The following is a 22,546-nucleotide window of genomic DNA, read 5'->3' on the forward strand; positions in this document are numbered from 1 at the left end:
TATTTGTTCATTTCCAGTAAAAATAGTTAAACAAGAATCAATTCAGTTTATTGTTCTTACCTTATTGATAAATAGTTTTCATTTGGCCAGACACTGGTAGACATTTATTAATGTCTAATCCTAACAAATTTTAGTGCATGATTTTGTGTATTACTATTAACACAGACAAAAGTTCTAATGATTTTATTCATAGTCCTTAATCACAGCAAAGCAGGCCCAAACAAACAAATTGAGAAATAATTGCTAGAAATGGGCTCTTTCTTAAAAATAAACATTGACATAAATATTGATTGTTTGTCTTAGCATTGTCATGAGTCATTATGCATTGATTGCTTTCCATATCACCCCTGCAGTGTGGAATGAAAGTTTGGCTTTTTCTCAAAAAATGCAGCGTATATAACATAATTGCACTGGAATGTCAGAGCCTGTCATTATTTGGAATAGCCTGCCTTGACATTATTAGTGCTAACAGCTGAACTGTGATGCACGCAAGACATTTCCTTGGTGACGGCATATATACAGAGTTCAGCATTTGCATTTGTACGTCACATATTTGAGCGGTCCCACACTGCAGAAGGCCAAAAGGCCAGAGTGATGCTAAAAATGAGCGTCGTACCCTGATGCCTTTATGAATATGTATAAATGGAGGAAGAGGGCAGCCCGGGGAAAGACGCACACGTCTTTGTCAGGTGGCACAGTAGGAGCTTGGGTATCTTTCTCCTTCCTGCCGAGGTGAAGTTCATGGCTCACTCAGCATCATTAGTGACAGCGCACAAATCTGCTATATGTAAATACAGAACGGCATGTTGAAGTATGAACACGTATCATTCCTGTGCTAACACATGTCATATGATAATGTAGGTTGTAGGTTCAAACACTGCAAGTGGTGATCCATGAACTTTTATCAGTGAGCTAGATTGTTCAACCACAGGTTTTTTGAGCTGGCTTGTCAAATGACCCTTACTTAATTTCCCATCATTCTCTGTGTCAATGCAGTACAATAATAAAAAAAGATAAAATACATAATAATGTATTTTGACTACTGCATTCATGAGTTGTATTTTTTGGTGAGCTTTATTGCAATTTAAACATCGCATAATTTAAAACTTAACTAGATGAAAACGTCCAAAGCAAACTTTGATGTTGGCTTGAGAAAGCGTGGCAAAAAAAGTTTGAATGTTTTAAAAAAGACATATGCACTTTTCCAAAGTCTTGATTTTGTTTTTTGGGGTCTACTAGAATAGGTTTTCATGCTTAAATGTTAAAGGTCCCATGATGTGGATTTTTTATTATTTTAGGTGTAGGTGTAGGTGTAATTATATAGTTAGTATGATTTTTACATCATAAAATGTCATAATTTTTCTATCCTGATTTTAGCCCTCTGGCTTGAATGCTCTGTTTGAAGGGGCGTGTCTGCAGTAAGACTTCAGTGTAAACGCCCACTGTTGTGATTGGCTGACATCTTTACATTTGAAATTAGTATTACATGTGGAACCCCTCTCTAATACTTGTACTACATTTTTTTACTATTACAGCTGTCAAGATGAACGAATCGTGAATGTTTTGGTTTATAGCATTATTTTGAGATCTTTTCCCATCACATGAAAGGCTGCAGTGATGAGCATTGAGTCTGTTTATCGCGTGAATGCAGTGATCTCGTCATTGCAACACTATTTCTCTCACAAAATGCTTTCACCTCAACTAACAGCAAACACAACATCGATATGAATACAGTAAGAGCTTCGTTGTGCAGCATAACAGCGTCATGCATTATAACGGCGGTTTGGGAAAGTGTGCAGATACACTCGCGACGTGTGATTGACAGCCTCAGCCATTATAAAGAGAGTGTTCTTTGATCAATCTCTGTAGTTTAATCACAATTTAAATAACAGATTTGTTTCATGCTACTAAGAGAAACAATGTGAAGTTGATCGTTTAGTCACTGGCTTGATTCACTGATGCATAAACAGTATTAAACGATTTAGAAAGAAAGTCTGTGTGAACTTGAATAATTAGCTACACATCAGAAATCACTGATCACAGATCAGGCATTAATGAACACTGTTGCTCACTGTTTGTGGCGGTGCTGTCGATTCCATATCGTAAAAGTCTGTTTGTAAAGCCTGTGCTGACATTTTGACTTAATTTAATGTAAAAAATAAACTGAATCCATTTTCTCCAAATTCTCTGGGCAGGCAAAGTAGAGAAAGGGGAGGTAACCTTTCCCCGTATGATGACATAAAGGGAAGATTCCAGATTGGCCATCTGAGCTTTCATTTTCTCAAAGGCAGAGCAGGATACCCAGGGCTTGGTTTACACCTATCTCTATTTCTAGCCACTGGGGGACCATATACAGGCTAGAGGAACTCATATTAATGTTAAAAAACCTCATGAAGTGACATTTTCATGTCATGGGACTATTTTATTTTCTCCATATTTGACACTGAGCGTGTCTACGTGCACTTACCCTGATTATGCTTAATAAGCCGGCAATGCATTTGGTCATGTAAACGCATGAACCCGTTTTCCTTATTGGAGTAAAGTAACGGCTTAAGCATAAACCGATCGACACAGCTACATTTTTGCTTCAATTTCTCCTGGCATGTTAACGTATTAACCTGCATTCTGTCGGCTTACTGAAATGCGCATTTGTGATATGTGACAGGAAAGCTAGCCTAGAAATCTAGACGCACCCTAGCGGCAGCAAATGTAATTTGCAGCCAGGGTCGTCTAGCAACTCTCCGTTGGCTTGCGAGCTTGAAAAACCAAACTCTAGTCTGGCCAATCACCGCGTGTATACAGTAGAGTCGGTGGGCGGGCTTAACATAATGACGGCAGAGTTGTGATGGTTCCGTGTGAAATCCAAGTGCTAACAAATAACGTTACGGCACTGAAGTCATTCTTAAAAAAAGAAGACGTGTTCTGAGTTTTGCCGACCGGATACTGCAAAAGTTTAATCTATCAACTAGCTCCACTGGTGGGAAAACACATGGGACTCAGTCACAACCCGCTTGTGATTGTTGTCACCACTGATAGCGTTCTGGTTGGTTGAAGCGCTATCCAATTGCGTGCAGAGGGAATTTGAAAGACAACCGTTTATCCCACCCCTCGGATTTAGTCCTGCCAATGGTGTGTTCCCAGACCCAACATCTTGATGTGGGTCTGGCTTGTCAGGCTACAGGAAAGCATCCTTACTGTGTATTTAAACACATCCAGACAGAGTGAGTGTTTCGCGGTAGGGGTAGGAGGAAATAAATCGCAAACTCCGACTCTTTCTTGACGCAAGACATACAAATGTGTTTCATCTCGTGCAGAAGTGCCAAGTTCAAAATAATGCATCTGTAACTGCATGAGAGGAGAATATATGAGTTTGTAAGTTTCCCGCTGACATGTTGAAACACACTTTGGTTTAGAAATCGTGAAAGTGAAAGTGCTCCCATGACGAATGCCTCCGGTAGAAATTAGAAATCGCGTTCGTCGCGGGGGCACTGCGGTACAAACGAAAAGGGCACTTTCATGATTAAAGGGACTGGGACCACTGCTTTATCCACACCTTTTCAGTGCTACTTTTTCACTGCATGTCCTTAGTAAAACCTGACAGTAGTTTTTTAAGGCAAAAAGATGGTTTGCGTTGGTGCAAGCTGTTAGTAAATCTGACCCTTAGATTCATATTTGGGTGTTGTTTTATGCATTGAATCTGTATGAGACTGTACTGCTACTGTTCTTTATTTCTGCAAAGATTGTTTTGAAAACCTGTAATCAGCACAAGCAGCTTTCCAGTCTACATGAAATGAACATATTTTAATGTTATTGTCACGGCTGATGTCTAATAAGTGTTTTTTGTTGTTTTTCTCTGTTGTAGCTTGTGTAAGGGCAGGACCCTCTACTCAGTGGTACGAGATGCAAAAGTTGTTCTCGACGTGAATAAGACTAGACAAATCGCACAAGAGATGGTGAAGGTAAGAGTAATTGATGTGAAGTCAATGTGAAGACTGTTTGCTAAATGTCAGCTAAAATTGATTCAGCAGTCATTTTGCAGTCTTTGGCTTTGATTTTGAAAGCTTCGTGTTGGGAAGTGTACCTGTACATGTGCTGTTCCTTTATACAGCATGTGATTACACTTAGGGCTGGGCATTAATCAAAATAAAACCAAAATAATTTATTTTTTGCTTATAATATGCATTTGGGAATTTGCTACAAACAAGCATAGCAAACATGGAGCCCCCCCTTTTTAATCACATTTTAAATTGCAAGTTTTATCAGAAAAGCCCTAATTACATGAACTTCTTTTTTTCCAGGGCATGGGCTACCTACATGCCAAAGGGATCCTTCACAAAGATATGAAATCCAAGAATGTATTTTATGACAACGGGAAAGTGGTCATCACTGACTTTGGCCTGTTCACAATATCTGGTGTTCTACAAGCAGGCAGGTACGTAAAAATACGCACAAACATTCATAAAACACATTAAGACTTTTAATGTTTTTGAAAGAAGTCTTTTATGCTCGCCACGGCTGCATTTATTTGATCAAAAATACAGTAAAAACAGTAATATTGCGAAATTGTATTACAATTTAAAATAACTGTTATCTATGTGAATATATTTTCAAATGTAATTTATTCCTGTGATGCAAAGCTGGATTTTCAGCATCATTAAATATTTCTCAATATTACTGTTTGCACTATTTTTGATCAAATGAATTCAGCTTTGGTGACCAGAAGAGACAAAAACTTTTGACCACTAGTGAATTTATCAATACTTTTGTTATCGAATAAATCAACATTTTCATCTTGTATTAATTTTATCACTGAGCTTATTGTAGTGTACTCTGTAATTGCCTCGTTTGCATAGAATACATATTGAAATTGCCTTAAATACTGGCCAAAATGAGGTGTATAAGGCTACGTTCAGTCTGCAGGTAAATGCGTCCCAAATTTTCTCACGTGACTCAGATCTGTTTTTCTCATGACAGTGTGAGCAGCATAAACCACATGAAATCTGATCTTCTCTATTCTGATTTGTGCCACTCCCATTTATGTCACCCTAGATCATCATTCATCACAATTGTGCGTTCATGGGAGTCACGATTTTACATACCTGATGTTATCAGACAGATATATATATATATATATATATATATATACAGTATAGACAGTTGCGAAAGGTAGTCAGTGAAGGACAGTGATGTGTCAGAACTCATAAGTATTACAGCGACAGCTCTATATACAAGCAAAACATGAGGGCTCGTATCATAAATATTTAAAAACCCTGCTTTTTTTCACACCCTTGTCTTTGTTTTTATATTACCTGTGCATAAATTCGCTGGCTTCGGCGGCAGCGACATTTGATGCAGTTGCACTCACCGCCTGCAGCGACTCATGACCGGGAACAAACAAACACACTTGCAGAACTCGCTGCTCCAAAAAAACAAACTGCATCCACTGTTTCCTTAACACTGGGTAAGGTTATCTTTCCCTCACAACCAGAAACACACTTCTTTAGTGGTCTTGATTTCGTGGTCTAAAAACAAAATGACAGCGCTGCCGAAGGTTTCCGTAAACCTGAATAAAACTCGTTGATGGACGTGCTCTTGCTCTGGTTGATGTGTGTGTAACCACCTGTTCAAACCGCCCACTCTAAGCGGGACTCGAACCCGGGTTTGCCGGCATGAGAGTCGGACGCTCTAACAAGGAGGCTAAAGGCTGCAACCTCTAGCGTCAGTCGCTAGAGCATCTCTTGAGATCAGAGGAGTGAGGTTTACTCGCACAGCAACTACTAGCTGGCCTCCGTTACACTCACCCCCCTAAACCTCACTCCCATCCGGGTCACGGAACCAATGTAACCCCTCCTGTTCAAACCGCCCGCTCGAAGCGGGACTCGAATCCGGGTCCGCCGGCATGAGAGTCGGACGCTCTAACAAGGAGGCTAAAGGCTGCAACCTCTACCGTCAGTCGCTAGAGCATCTCTTACATGTGCACACGCTCATCCGGGACAAATGCCCATACAAGGATTTCTGCCCTTTATGACATCATACAGGGCCATACTAAAAAAAAAAACTTTACGAAACGTATTTGAATTCTGAAGGTGTGTACTTGGCACAGAAATACTCCGTCATACGTCCAAATAATTTTTTTTAACATTTTGGCCATGTTTAGCATGAGAATCCAATAAGTCAGAATGCATGAAATAGCATTAGACCCAACCTTTAATGTCCTCCGTGTTTACTTCTGTATGACAGCGTGCTGGGGGACATTTTTTTATTTTTATTTTCCGCATGCGGGTCAGTTCAGGACCATGATCTGTTCAAATTGGAATCTGATATTGGCCACATTTAAAACAACAATGTGAACGGCTAAACAAAAAATAGGCTCTGATCAATAAGTCGGAACTTAGCACTAAGGCTCGCAGTGTGAACGTAGCCTAAGAAGGCAACAACTTTAACTGCCTTCTCTTCGTGTGTGTGATCCTGTGATGCCATAAAATGCTGTCTAGATAGGTTGTTCTCTAGCTGAAATCGAGAGTAGTCGCCTGAGCTCTGATCTGTCGTCTGTAGAGTGACAAATGTAGAACCCATCACACTATACTTGCGGCAGGCCATTAATAACATCCTTAAATCCCGTAATGACTTTCAGAACTGCTTATTAAAACCAAGGCCTGTAATTATTAGAGTGTGGGCCACAGAGCTAAATGCAGTTTGACCTTCAGTTTTCTCATGGTTTTTGATAAATGTATGCTTCAATGAGTTGAAGTAGCAGCAGATGTTATCGACACACAAGCGTTTACATGACTTCAATAACTTTTATCAGGGAAACACCCTCTAGCAAGGTATTTTCAATGCACTGCAAAAATAATGAATAGATGAAAAGGGCTGCATCAACCAGATATTCATGTCTAAACAGAAAAAAGTTTATATACAATGCACAATATGGTGCTGTTTTTGTCCTTTCTAAAGCTTGACAGTATAAAGCCAGAAACACTTCACGCCATTACATGAAAAACTTGAATGCCTGGCCAACAGATTGTATACGTACTGTTGTGAATTTCCTTTTCCTCGTTTGAAGAAGAGGCCAGGAGACTTGGATAGGTTCTTCAGAAGGATTCGTTTATGAGAAAACGTGCTGTCTTTCGGCTGAGGTTATCAAGTCTAACTTAACAGTACAAAACAATGCAATTTATCTACATTTCAGGGGGAGGGATTATACACCATGGGAGGAGACAATACAAAGGACGGGCAAATGAATACAAAGGAATGCAAATGTTGTGTAGGTAAAGGACAAACCTTAGACATAACGGTGTGACCCGTCCTAATTCAATCAGCATAACAGTGTCATTCAAATGCATAGATGCTAATCCAATCACTCAGGCAGTATTTCTCTAAACTTGTCATGGTAAATAGTCAGGAAGTGCATAAAGACAAAATACTTAATGTCTCAAACACTTACACGGCCTGACGTAATCTCCTTAGAATTTCCTCAAGTTTACTTCAAAATGTAAAACACAAATATAGATAATGTTTTCAGTTATATTCTATTACATTGGAACCTAGATATAACAATGTATAAATTTGTAATCTTACAGTACATTCTCATTTTACATATTTAAAGGGGACCTATTATGCTTTTTTATATGCTTTCTTTAGTGTGTAATGTTGTTTGAGCATGAAAAAGGTCTACAGCCCTACAAAGTCACTCCAAAGGGAATTATTCTCAATATCAGTAAGCACGGTTTCTGTACTCCCTGAATTGCCTCTATTGTAGTTTTGGAATTTTCTTCCAGGAACGTACACATCACAATATTCCTCATTTAAATAATTCCAGCCCAAGGCAATTGCAAAATAAAGGGGACGAGGCCTGGTTGAGCTGTAGTGTATTGAATCTCGCAATTGTGGTTAGGAGCGTGATATTTCCGAAACACACTCGAAGCAGTTGACCAATCACAACACAGTCCAGCCAACCAATCAGAGCAAGTTGCCCTTTTCAGAAGGAGGGGCTTCACAGAGACAGGAACTAAACAGAGCGTTACTCACAGACTGCAAGAGAGGTGCTGCTACAATGTATAAATATATGAAAAATAAGTTGTTTTTTGATCATTCAAGCATGAAACCCTATTCTAGTTATTTTTTTACTCACCCTCATGTTATTCCAAACCTGTACAACTTCATTTTATCTGCAGAAGAAAGTATTTTGAAGAATGTTTCGGGTCAAAAACAACATTGTTTGACTTTCCAATGATTTACATTTTATGGACAAAAAAACATCCAAAATGTATTCTTTTATGTTTCACTAAAGGAAGAAAATCATACAGGTTTGGAACAACATGAGCGTGAGAAAATGATGACAGGATTTTCATTTTTGTGTGAACCATCCCTTTAACGTTACACAGAACGCAACAATCTGTGAAATCGAGTTTGCACAGCTAGAGGCGTTTCCGTTCAGATGACGATGAGCGATATTTTTTGGTCTATCAACTGAGCAAGCGTTTCCCTTAGGGTCACTTCATTTCAGTTTAAATTTCAAATCAATATTCAGTGTTACAAATATTCAGTTAATTATGTTTTATTGCCATTTTCGGCAAGGAATTAATTCAATTCCGCCTGTGTATGTGATGCGGATGAGGATTTTGGCGTAAATTGATTTATGATTGAGTGTCATAATACAGAGCATAAGGAAAAAGCAAAAAAAAAAAAATTCTCAGATCAGTGCTGAATAACAGCTACCTGAGGGGGAGGCTGTTTGGCTCCGTACTAATCACCTCCACCACCTTCTTAATTGAGCACCACACAGTCCTTACAGATAGGACCTTATTTCTGTCTCCTTCAAGAGACAAAGACTTAAAAGAAGCCTTTCTCCGCCACACTCCTTTGAACAGGAAATCCCATGAAAAGGGTGTCTGATGTATGCGTTTTGTTGCTGTCTTAATGTATGAAGAGGAAATGTGTGAAGATGAAACATCCTCTTCTTTAAGGTCGAATGAACTCGAAGACATTCCTTCCTCCAGGCAAGGCCATTGAATCACTGAGAACAGTGGCAGACGTTTGATTTGTTTTGTAAATCTGTGACATACTTCATATATCTTGATTATTCATCAGTTTTGAATGAGCAAAGGCAAGAGTTATAAGAGTATGTTACAGTGCATTGAATTTGACAGGTTACACTGCAAAATCACAACAAAAAATAGGATATTTTATTTGGCAGAAAAACAGTTTAGGAATATTAAGATGTTCTGGCATTGACATTATTTTCAAGCACGTGTTATTTAATTTAATTTAATAATGCTGTCTTGACCTCACACTCTCCTTTTGAATAAATATATAATTGAAAACATTTAAATGTATAATAATTACTTTTAGAATGGAATAACATTTCATGTTAATTTTCATTTTATTATTGCCATGATATATACATTACCATATAATAACTATATAATCATATAATCTTTACATTTTATAGTAATAACATTCCAGCATTACAGCAATGAGAATGAGGGAAATGCGATGTCATGATCCTTTTATTTTATTTTATTCTGCCATTTATACTATATTTTATAATAATATTTTTTTCCCAGCATTACAGTAATGAGAATGAGATAAATTATAAACGTGATAAATAGGTGACCTTGAGTGTCGTAAAAGGCGCTTATAAATAAAATGTATTTATTATTATTATTATTAAATATAATGTCATGTTAATGTAATTTAATACTGCCATGATTTATACAAACTTTACCATGCTTATATAATTTTATAATTTGTACGTTTATAATAATACAGTTTTTTTTATTTTTTCAGCATTACATTAATGAGAATGTGGGAAATATGATTAATGTGATAAATATGTTACCATGCTAATATATTTTAATACTGCCATGATTTATACACACTTAATTATTTAAATAATTGTTTATCTTTAACATGTATAGTAATGACTTTTACCAGAGTTACAGTAATGAGAATAAGTAAAAATATGATGAATGTGATAAATAAGATGTCATTTAATGGACAATTAATGAGACTTTAAGCATCAAAAACAGAATAATTTCTTTCTTTTGAGATGAAATATGTTCTTGACAGGTTTAGTGAGATTCAGCAACGTGTTCAGTTCTTGCAGTCACCAATTAACAGTCCTGAAACCCAATTTCTTTTCATGAAGAAATTCTACTTCTTTGTTTCGATTTTATATGTTTATAATTCTTTGGCTCTGTAAGTGCTGAAAATGAGAGTAAATTATCTGGGGCAACATGAAGCGTTTGCCACCACTGATGACCGTGATGATGTTGTTTTGGCGCTCGTCCCGTTTGTGTTTGTGCATCTCGCCTCTTTGAAAATGTTTTCATTGGCATTGCAAGCAGTAAATCAACATCCCCGATGGAGCGATATTACAAACACTCGCACACATCGGTTCATCTGATTATGAGGCTGATTTCGCACAAGTGTGTTTACGTATGTTGGCAGTGATTACCGGGAAAAAAACGACGTCTCCACAGCGACAGGTTTACATTGCAGCCATTGTTGATGAAGTCTCTTGGATCGGCTCACTGTTGCCGTTCTGATCAGCCCACTTCAACACCTCCGCAGCCATGTGAATTATTATCAGGAGTTATTAGGAGGAAGGGATAGTATTTGAGAGTGGCCATTAGAGACATGCAAGCTCTAGCATAATTATGATTTGTTTATCTGTAAGGCACACGTCTGGATCTTAATAACATGATTTTACATTAGTTATGTATTATGACTCAGGACCTGACTGGGTATTGTAATAGGATCTGATTATTCTGGGATTCTGTTTGAAATCACATCCATGCAAGTCAACCTTTAGCAGGTACGAGAGGCTAGTGAGGCTGTGGATGAACTCAAACCCTCATAAAGAAACCATGACATTTCATGATGCTTTTTGAGAGGTAAAGTCATTGGAATTTTACTCCGGACAGTCTGACAGGCTGCTCAGATTTGAGACGATAGAAAAAAGTACGACCTCTTAGGTCTTCCATAATATAACTGCTGTCTTTAGTCTTGATTCTTGTCGTAATTAAGGGCCAATATTTGCCCCTGATTTAGATTTTTATTATTATTATTTATTTGTTATAAAATAAAAACACTGTATGTCATATTTATGCCAAATTGATAGATTGCATTATTTTATTAAAATCAAGTCTTACCCTGCATAATTGAATAGGTTTTTGAATATAAAAATATTTATTTGACATTTTTATATATATATAGTATTTTTTATATATACACTATATTGCCAAAAGTTTTGGGACGCCTGCCTTTACATGCACATAAACTTTAATGACATCCCATTCTTAATCTGTAGGCTTTAATATGGAGTTGGCCCACCCTTTCTTGGAAGGCTTTCCACAAGGTGTAGGAGTGTGTTTATGGGAATGGGAATTTTATTTTTGACCATTTTTCTAGAAGCACTGTGTGAGGTCAGGCACTGATGTTGGACGAGAAGGCCTGGCTTTCAGTCTCCGCTCTAATTCATCCCAATCGGGTTGAGGTCAGGACTCTGTACAGGCCCGTCAAGTTCCTCCACACCAAACTCACTCATCCATGTCTTTATGGACCTTGCTTTGTGCACTGGTGCGCAGTCATGTTGGGATAGGAAGAGGCCATCCCCATACTGTTCCCACAAAGTTGAGAGCATGAAATTGTCCAAAATGTCTTGATATGCTGAAGCAGTGTTACTCATTGAGCGGCTCGCACCAGCGTAATCTGCGGCTCGCATGGCAGTACATAATACGGTGAAATGATCATGCAGTCATATTTCATAAAGACAAGCTGGGCTTTAACAAAAACTCAAAGTGTCCCAAAAAAATACCCCAAAACAGCGGCATTACAAGATGGAAATACAGACTAGAAAGGATATTTAAACTTGCTCTGCCCTTACGCCCATGACTCACTGCAGAGATGTCCGTTTTGGCTGTTTTTCCCCCTTTTAACGGCGAATGTGCCTTTATAGATCAACACGTTCTCATGAAATGCGTATCTATAACACAATTTGTATTTATCGTGCAATTTATCCGCCAAAATGACTTTTTACGTGCATATGATACGCATTGTCAACTAGGTTGAGTGGTGTGGGTTACGTGCCAGCATCATGAGCACAGACAGTGTGCCAGAATCCAGTTCTCTTTCGCTCTTGAACAAACTATAACACACAGAATTATGCCTAAATGTCCGTTTGTCCAGTATCCTCAGAAGAACTATTTTAAATTAGTTAAATAACATCTTAAATTAACTTAAAGAGTTGTGAGGACGCTCGTGTGACAGTGCGCCAGATCTGTGTCACGTTCGGCAGCGGCAGATCTTAAAGTCACAGCAGCACTAACTACTAGGGCTGCGCAATATATAGAAATGATCGAAATATCGCAAATGTACATATCGCAATATGCATAACGCAAGGGCACGCAATATCTGAATGATTTTAATAGGCTACTTCAACATTGTGAAAAGTGTTCATTTTAGGTTGACGCATATAGCAGAGAATAGACTGGGCACATGAAAAGAAAGTTGACATTAAAAATATATTATGCCTACCCACTATCTATCTACCTTTTGTATTTATTGCAGAGCATATTGTATGTTCAGGGATGACAGACTGATAAGCAGACTTGAAACTTTGCGGTAAAAGTGGCTCTCCTACTGATTTTGTCCTATCAGTGTGGCTCTCCTGAAAAAAATAGCGAAGACCACTGTGCTGAAGCATTAAGAGTTCCTTTCACTGGAACTAAGAGGCCAAGCCCAACCCCTGAAAAACAACCCCACCCCATAATCCCCCCTTCACCAAACTTTACACTGGGCACAATGCAGTCAGGCAAGTACTGTTCTCCTGGCAACTGCCAAACCCAGACTCGTCCATTGGATTGCCAGACATAGAAGCGTGATTGGTCACTCCAGAGAACACGTCTCCACTGGTCCACTGAGTCCAGTGGTGGCATGCTTTACACCACTGCATCTGATGCTTTGCATTGCACTTGGTGATGTAAGGCTTGGATGCAACTGCTCGGCCATGGAAACCCATTCCGTGAAGCTCTCTATGCACTGTTCTTGAGCTAATCTAAAGGCCACACGAAATTTGGAGGTCTGTAGCTATTGACTCAGCAGAAAGTTGGCGACTTCTGCGCACTGTGCACTTCAGCATGCGCTGACCCCCCTCTATGATTTTACGTGGCCTACCAATTCGTGGCTGAGTTGCTGTTGTTGCCAATTGCTTCCACGTTTGTTATAATACCACTAACAGCTGACCATGGAATTTTTTGTAGTGAGGAAATTTTGCAAATGGACCTATTGCACTGGGGGCAACCTATCACAGTACTATGCTTGAATTCACTGAGCTCCTGAGAGCGCCCCATTCTTTCACAAATGTTTGTAGAAGCGTCTGAATGTGTAGGTGCTTGATTTTATACACCTGTGGCCATGGAAGTGATTGGAACACCTGAATTCAATGATTTGGATGGGTGTCCCAATACTTTTGGCAATATAATGTATATATCAATGTTTTTAAGTTTCTGCTTCATATTTTTGTGGAAACATTTAAATGTATTTATTTTTATTTTCATTTATTTTTCATGATTCTTCTATCAACATAAAATAATTAATTTGAAAAAGAAATGTTTTGTCACATTATAAATTTCACTTTTGAAAATGTAATGTCCTTGCTAAATAACAATTTTTTTAATATCATAGTTTTGACTGGTAGTGTAATATGGTTTCCACAAAAATATTATGCAGCACACCTGTTTTCAACATTGATAATAATAAGAAAAAATATGTTAAGAAAATAATTGTGTCAAATATTTTTTGTCAATTTCGATGACATTTTTCCCCAAGCCCCCATTCATTTCTGCCCCTGGTTTTGAAGGTATATTATATATCATGGGTGAGTGAGTTTGTTTTTACTTGGATCAGAGACTCAGTCAAGCTGAAACAGCTCTATGTCTGTCAGTGATAGACCACTTCCAAGTCCATGTCTCACACTTGAGAACGAGGCAACTACTTTATCATTGTAGAGGGTTCACAGGTTTTTAATCGGTCCAGTGGGAAACAAAGTTGTGTAGAAACTGCAGCACTGTGTACTTCTAAGAAAAAAAAAGTTGCTAGTTTCTCGCCATTCAATCTTTGTAACGTGTCGACTTTGTATTTAACATTTTTTGTATTTTAAATTAGAAATCGATTTAGAAATAAAAGTAGACATACAATAGGCGTATGGAGCTAAAAACTGATTTGTGTAGCTCAGATTATGATGAGAAATTTCTTTGTTGAGATCTGAAGCACTACAGAAGATACATCTGAGATTTCTGAGTATCTGTTTTAGGAGAAAATGTTTGAAACAGGAGATTAAAGCAAAAGTCTCCATTTTGCTCTTCATTTGATCTCATTGCTGTCGGGGGGGAAAGTTCAAAAAGTGATCTCATTTGTAGACTAGACTTTGTCGATAATCAGACTATGTGAGACTAATAGTTTCTTGCCCTCTATTGTATTTCTTTGACAGTATTGTTTCACTATAATGGTCTTCTTGTTTGTTTTCTGACCTTTTGCATAGTACAAAATAAATCGAACTCAAAGCAGTAGTGTGCTGTGACTGATTATGTTTTAAACTCCAGGTTCTTCTCTGTCTCTCTCTCCAGCAGGAGAAAGGATAAGCTGCGGATCCCAAGCGGCTGGCTGTGTCATCTCGCTCCTGAGCTCATCCGTCAGCTCTCCCCCGAGACGGCAGAAAACCAGCTTCCCTTCTCCAAACAGTCTGACGTCTTTGCCTTTGGGTGGGTCCCTCTCTGTCGCCCTCTCAGAACCTGTGTTTTCACTTCTCTGCCTTTTGTCACTCAGGAAACCAACAGAATCCATTTTTTTTTATTTATATAAATAAGCCACATTTAATGTGCCCTTATAGTGTCAGCAAAACCATTTTTGGATACTAAATCTAGAATGTAATAACATTTTGTTTGGAAAAAAGTGTTTAAAACTTTGCATTGCATTAATATAGGACAGTTTCAAACTAAGTGGCATTTATTTGAAAGTAAGCAAAAAAATTATCAAAAATAAGTTTGTTTGGGTTTGTTTATTTTTAACCCTCGTGCACTGTTCGATTTCTGGTTACACTCGTTATGGTCCGGGTCAAATTGACCCTAATTGGATTCAATACAATTCCCCAAAAATCACACTATGAAAAAACACATACAATTCACTTTTAATATCAATACTTTTCACACATTACAAAGAATAAATATCTGAATTTACGATTTATAAAAATACTTTTAACCACTGTTTTTAAGATTGGCCCTTAGGACACTTGCCTTTATACATTTAAAACAATAATATCTTAGTCTAAACCTAAAGTAATCTTGACCAACTATATAGCATTTTAAAGCTTTCAGACTCTAATTTTCATATTTGGTGACTGATTTTCAACTGATTTTTTTTTATATGCATTTTAGAGATTGAATTCAAATCCAATGTTAACATTACTGCCCAAACTACTTCTGAATAGAATGTCTACTTCATAGATATTTTGAAAAGTATGAAAATATAACGTTCAGATCACTCAAACCATATATGGAAATTGAAGAGTCTACACGTCATCTAGTGGAAAACGGTACTGTGCACAAAAACTTTTTTTTTTTGAGATATCAACCGAAAATGTGGTACAGAATTTGTTCAGATATTTAGCTTTGATTTTCTTGAGGTTATAGAATTGAACATGTTTTTTAAAATGTATATTTTAAATAAAATAAAAATAAATATATGTTATATATTTTACATGTTCATAAACTTCTATAACTTACTTATACAGTGATGGCCGATTTCAAAACACTGCTTGATGAAGTTGTTTATATCAGCAAGACTCTGGCACTTCAGGACTAGAGTTGAAGAGCTCTGACATACAACAAAGTGTTTTGTATTTTGTGTCTGTACAGTTGCTTTTGAATAGCTGTCCTATATGGGTCAAATTGACCCACAAACAGCAAGAGTGTATACAATTTTGATATGCACATTTCACAACGCATCAGCATGTTGAAACTTTGCCTGCATGTTAATGACCCTAAATGAGAAAATGTCACACAATTTCAAGAAAAACAATGTAGGTTAGATAGTATTTCAGATAGATTGAAAAAAGAAATTATAGCTAATTTTTACCATTTGTGACATACAAAAAATATTTCTGTATTGAAAAAACTGGGAAAAGCTAATTGTTTTAGCTTCATAGGTTAGTAAAAAACTAAAATAACAAAATATAACCAAGAAATGTTATTATTTTGGGTCTCTACAATTGCCTTAGAACATTAAAATATGAACATCACGAACGTAACAGTACTAGTGTGTATGTCACATTTATATTTGGGTGTAAAACACATCAGCGTGTTGAAACTTTGCATGCATGTTCATGACCCTAAATGAGAAAAAGTCACAAAATTTAAAGAAAAAAAAAACATAGGTTAACTGATATTTCTGACAACTTAAAAATCAAAACGGGTCAAATTGACCCGCAACATAACACAAGGGTTAAATGATATAATAATAGATATACACTACTGCTCAAAAGTTTGGGGTCAGTAAGATTTTTTAAAGGAATTAATATATCTTTTAATTAATATAAATATTTGATAAAATTATCATTTTATTCAACAAGGATGCATAAAATAATCAAAAGTGACAGTAATGCTACAGTTTTGGAGCCACGGTTCGGTTCTGTTTGCTGTGGAGTCATGGTTCGTGACTGGGCACCAGCAATAATAACACTAGATTCACTTAAATGAAAATGAAAAAATAAATATATTTTGTCTATCCAATCAGATCAACCGAAATGTTTTCCATTTAAATCTGTCCTATTAATTGCTATACAGTAGACATATGCTATAGTATCAAACGATATGAAAATGACATTGTGAATGACCTCACAAGATCATGAAATCACAATAATACACATCAAGAGTATATGGCTCGTTTAGGGTGAGTATTATCAGAATTGATTCACGCAGTGCTCAGCCTTCACTAATCAGAATGTATTCACACGAGACCGTATGCAGAACTGAACCTCCATCTGTACTTATTTCTACCTGACCCGGGCCTTTCCAGAGGCAGTGAGTGTGTGGGCCAAATGAATAAAAGAATGGATGGATGGGCGGTTGACGAAATGAAGGAATGCTGCTCTGTTGGGTCCTAACACAATTGCGTCCTCAGCTGTTCTCTCCATATGGAGGCTCTGTCACACTGTCACTCTATGGGAGCCAAATACAGCACCCACGCAAGCTGTCCAGCTGGTCACACTAAAGGGACATTACCTAGAGGTGACCCCAAAGCGATTCTCCCTATTGTCCCTTCTGCCTCCTCTTTTCACTTCCGTTGTTCTCTGCGAGTGCCGGGTTTTAATGCGGCAGAGAGTTCGCATTAGCTTATGGCAGCAGCTGTGGGATATTTTATGCCTGTAACGCTCTCGTGTTCTGTTTTATGGACTTTTTTTGATATATACATTTATCTGTACATACAGTATGTACTGTACAATACACTACTGGTGAAAAGTCTGGAATAATTAGGATTTGAATTAAGATGTTTTTGAAAGAAGTATTTTAGGCAGACCAAAGCTGCAGTTATTTGATTAAAAAATATCAGTAATATTGTGAAATATTGTTTCATTCTAAAATAACTAAAGTTTAAGCATCATTACTCCAGTCTTCAGTGTCGCATGACCCTTCAGAAATCATTCTAATATGCCGATTTGCTGTTTAAATAATATCAGTAATTATTGGTGCTCAAATATTGGTTAACGGTTCTTCTTATCAATGTTTTTTCAGAATTCTTTGATGAATAGAAAGTTCAAAATATATATATTTTTTTTTCTGTTGTAAGTGTCTTTCCTGTCACTTTGGATCAATTTAATGCATCCTTGCTGAATAAAAGTATTAATAAATAAAAAAAAATTATTACCCCACACCTTTGAATGGTAGTGTATCATGGTTTCAACATAAATATTTAGTAGCAAAAATATATATTTTTTTAACATTAATAATAATAAGAAATGTTTCTTGAGCAGCAAATCATCATATTAGATTTCTGAAGGATCATATGACACTGAAGACTGGATTAATGATCCTGAAAATTCAACTTTGATCACAGGAATAAATTACATTTAATAAATGTATTAAAATAGAAAACAGTTTTAAATTATATTTTACAAAATTATATGATCAACAGGGGAATAAAACAGATGTTTTGGCTCACATGCCTTCCTCAGTGTGTTGAGAAAATGATATGATAAAATAAATAAATGCATCCTTAATGAGCATAAGAGACTTCTTTCAAAAACATTAAAAACCCTAATTATTCTACAATTTTAACCATGTATTGTAGAGTATGTTGTGCTGAAATGTACTAAATGGCCTTATTTTCTAACCACCAATCCATTGTCATTCTTTCTATGTAAATTAGGCTAATTATAGTATGCGCATTATTCAGCACTATTTGCCTGGTACAATCAACTTGGCTTGTGGGCGGTAAATGATTAAAGGAGATGTGTGTGTGTGTGTGTGTGTGTGTGTGTGTGTGTGTGTGTGTGTGTGTGTGTGTGTGTGTGTGTGTGTGTGTGTGTGTGTGTGTGTGTGTGTGTGTGTGTGTGTGTGTGTGTGTGTGTGTGTGTGTGTGTGTGTGTGTGTGTGTGTGTGTGTGTGTGTGTGTGTGTGTATATATATATATATATATATATACACACATACATATACGGTTTCTAGCGATCATGGCAGTGGTAATTCATGAAATGATGATCAAATGGTGTAGAAGACTATAACCTGGCATGTGTCCAGATTCGCGGTGTGCACCAGCGCACTTTCAGCATTTTTAAGAGATGATTCAGGTGTCTGGATCACAGTGGCAAAGTGATACAGTCTCAGTAAAGTATACACCAGATCAGGTAGTCTGGTGCATCATTTACAACCGAGCACTAAGAAAGCACCTGCAAGACTGGAAATGTGCCATGAAAACTGCATTCAGCACAGGTTTTTTACATGCAAATAAATGACACTATCATTGGTTGCAAATGCAGTTCATTCTTAGTGAATTCCCCACTTCAGTATCGCAAAAGCCATCTCAATTATAGCATTTTTTCCCCTTTCTCAGCAGTCTCAGCAAGCTGCACGTTTCACGTTTGGCTTTAAATTGCAGAGCTGGGATGATTGGCCTTTTCAGCAGGGCTCTTCGTTCAATGATTGTTAATTAGCTCTTAAGTGCGGTTTAGTAAACTTTAACACGAGCATGTTCTTTAGAGCAGAATACTGTGTTTTCCAGCAGTCAACAGCACCTCAAAGTCATTTATTAATTATCTCTGATGACTTCTGACTATATCGGCTTCAGGGAATGCAAAGTGATGTGATGCATCAGAAGTGCTTTAAAGCTTTTGAAATGCTGTACTGAGGCCCCTCTGGGAGGCACGAGTCCTCGGCTTTACACACACACACACACACACACACACACACACACACACACACACACACACACGCACACACATACTCAAGCTTGTGAGGAGTTCCATCTGACTTTTAGTTCTTCATAAATTAAACAAATTATAATTGAGATCTAATATATAATTTATATAATGATTTTAACATGCATTATTTGGCACATCACACATCTGTAATATTTAGCTTAAAAAGATTTTACTATATTTTTGGAACATTTCTTAGAAATTTGGCCCTCATGGGCATATATACTGTAGCAAAACTTTAGCTTTCCTATAGCTCAAACAGTAGAGCATGGCGCTAGCAACGCCAAGGTCATGGGTTCGATTCCCAGGGAAAGCAAGAATTGAGAAAAAATGTAAAAAAATGTGTTTCTTGAATGCAATGTAAGTCGCTTTGGATAAAAGCGTCTGCCAAATGCATAAATGCAAATGCAAATGCAATGCAAATGCAAAACAGGTGTAGACAAAACTTGTAAACACATACTTGGAAAATAACTATATCCTATCATTCTTAAATTAAGCAAATGACAATTAAGAATTATATATTAATTTGTTTTAGTTTATATAAATAATATAATATTACTCATTTAAGACTTTTTTGCCCATTTATAAACCCTTTTATTTGTTTTTGAGAGGGTTTACTAAATACGTCAGGGCATTTTCAGAAATGCAATCTTAAATTAAGAATTAGATTAAATTTACAAGGATTTGTTGATTTATTCATTTTATAAAATTAAATAATATATTTTAATAAAGACATTACTTGGCTCATTTACAAACATTTTGTTTTCAAGAGTTTTACTGTATATTTACATTTATATTAAAAATAAATGGTAACACTTTAGAATAATGGTCATTAGTTAACATTAGTTAATGTGTTAACTAATATGAACTAACCATGAGCAGTACATTTGTTACTGTATTTGTTCATCTTTGTTAACGTTAGTTAATATAAATCCAGCTGTTCATGGTTTGTTCATGTTAGTTCACAGTGCATTAACTAATGTTAACAAGATTTTAATGATGCATTAGTAAATGTTGAAATTAACATTAACAAAGATTAATAAACGCTTTATAAGTGCAGTTCATTATTAGTTAATGTTAACTAATGTAGTTAACTAATGACCATTATTCTAAAGTGTTACCAAATAAATTAAGAATTAAATTAAATGTATTAGGATTTGAAGAATTTTGTATCATTTAAATAATACATTTTAATAAAGACATTATTTGACCCATTTACAAACATTTAGATTTTAAGAATTTTACTGTATGTTTACGTTTAAATTAAGAATTACATTAAATTTATTAGGATTTGTAGGTTTATTAATTTTATATAATATAAATAACATGCATATAAAAGACATTTACTGTGTATTTATTTATTTATTTATTTATTTTTGGCCCTCACAACACCCACACTCACATTTATGCAAATAGACTTGTAATAATCACTATTGTTCTTAAAGGTTCTTAAAAGTCATATTAGAATTAAGATTTATAGATGTATTAATATTTTATGTAGTGATTTTCCCTATGCTCAAATGTTCCTATTTCTTTGTTTTAGAGGTCTCCTACACACTGTAAAATAAAATCAGGTCTCCAATTGAAAATTTTCTAGTGACTGATCACATAAAAAAAAAATGATTTGGCCAAATTGAATTTCTGTGAATTAAATTGCATCAATTCACAGAAATTCAATTTGGCCAACTGAAAATTTTAGATGTGATCGGTCACTAGAAAATTTTCAATTGGAGACCTGATTTTTTTTTTTTTTTACAGTGCAGTAGATTTACATGCATCCAAGTTAAAAAACACTATAATTTTCTCATAACATACATTGCACATCACCTCATTTCTCACAGTGATTCAGTCTCTCTAAACCAGGCACGTGCAGAGGGGGGGGCTTTGGGTGCTCGAGCCCCTGCCCTTTTTCAAAAAGAATCAAAAGTGCCCCTCTCAGACAAATATCAATGATAATACCGTGGTCAATAAAACTACATAAATGTGATTATTATAACATGACATTGATTACAATGTATACAATAGTAACGAACGGCTCAAAAGTCGGACAATTTCTGTTGAGGCGTTGCCATAACGCGTTGCTATGGGTTGCGTGCATTTTGATTGACAGCTGATTTTCCTCTGTTCGGAAGCTGTTCTCGAGCCAAATATGGTCTGAAATAAATATTTCAGAGAGTGTGTGGCCTTACGTGGAAAAAAGTAAACCAATATTTTTTTTCATCCATAATCAGAGCTAATGTGTTGATTTAATTACAAATCTATATATTATATATTTTAAAGTATTACACAATTCACCAATGCCGTTTGTCATGTATATACACCAACCAATCGTGATCTGGCAAAGCAAGTTCAAATTCCATTGGGCATGTGAAGTGGAGCGGTAATTTTATTTTCTTATTCATAAATCGGTTGAAAACTACATGGACAGACGAACTAACGTTTCGGTACGGTGCGCGCGTGTACCGAACGGTTATGAATGTAACAAACAGTTAACAGTCAGTATAACAGTCGGCTTGTTTAAAGCGCGGAACACACTTCAATCCGAGATCCCACACGAACATATTAAGTATTCAGTCCATTTTATCACGAAATTCAAACCATAAATGCCTTTTTAACGCTCTATTATGTGACGTGACAGAGAGACGCGTATCAGTTCAACTTCAAGCGGCAGCGCGGCTGAACGTGATCATCTCTTCCTAAAGAAATGAATATCTAAAGGTATGTTGAGGATACATTACAACTTACTGAAACGTATCATGTGTTGTGTAATCGCTCCATCGGTGTTTCAACCGCGGAAAGACAATAAAATAGCTTGTAAACAAACAATGTCATGTAGAATCACATTTACCTCAGAAGTCATTCAGTGTCTACAGCTGTGAGTTCACTAGAGAGGTTAACTCTTTCACTGAATACATGCACTATATTAGGCTATATATTCGTTATATTAGCCTATATACAGTATATTCATTATATTCCACTTTGCCTGTTAGTGATGTCTTGTTTATTTAATGTATGTTTAAATAAACCTGTCATGAAAATTACAGCCACTAAATGATTATATTTCAACAAATA

The 22,546-nt window shown here is 36.4% G+C and overlaps 1 protein-coding gene across 1 annotated transcript in view; it reads left to right on the forward strand.

Moving 5' to 3' along the window:
* The window catches only part of ksr2 (kinase suppressor of ras 2), a 169,749-nt gene that overhangs the window by 141,958 nt on the left and 5,245 nt on the right, over nucleotides 1-22,546 (forward strand). Inside the window, exons 17-19 of the mRNA XM_079815181.1 lie at nucleotides 3,863-3,959; nucleotides 4,299-4,432; nucleotides 14,631-14,765. Coding sequence (XP_079671307.1) covers nucleotides 3,863-3,959; nucleotides 4,299-4,432; nucleotides 14,631-14,765 — 366 coding nt within the window. The remainder of the gene's footprint in view (nucleotides 1-3,862; nucleotides 3,960-4,298; nucleotides 4,433-14,630; nucleotides 14,766-22,546) is intronic.

The sequence above is a fragment of the Gobio gobio genome (assembly GCF_949357685.1).
Source record: "Gobio gobio genome assembly, chromosome: 4".
In the NCBI taxonomy this organism is placed as follows: Eukaryota; Metazoa; Chordata; class Actinopteri; order Cypriniformes; family Gobionidae; genus Gobio; species Gobio gobio.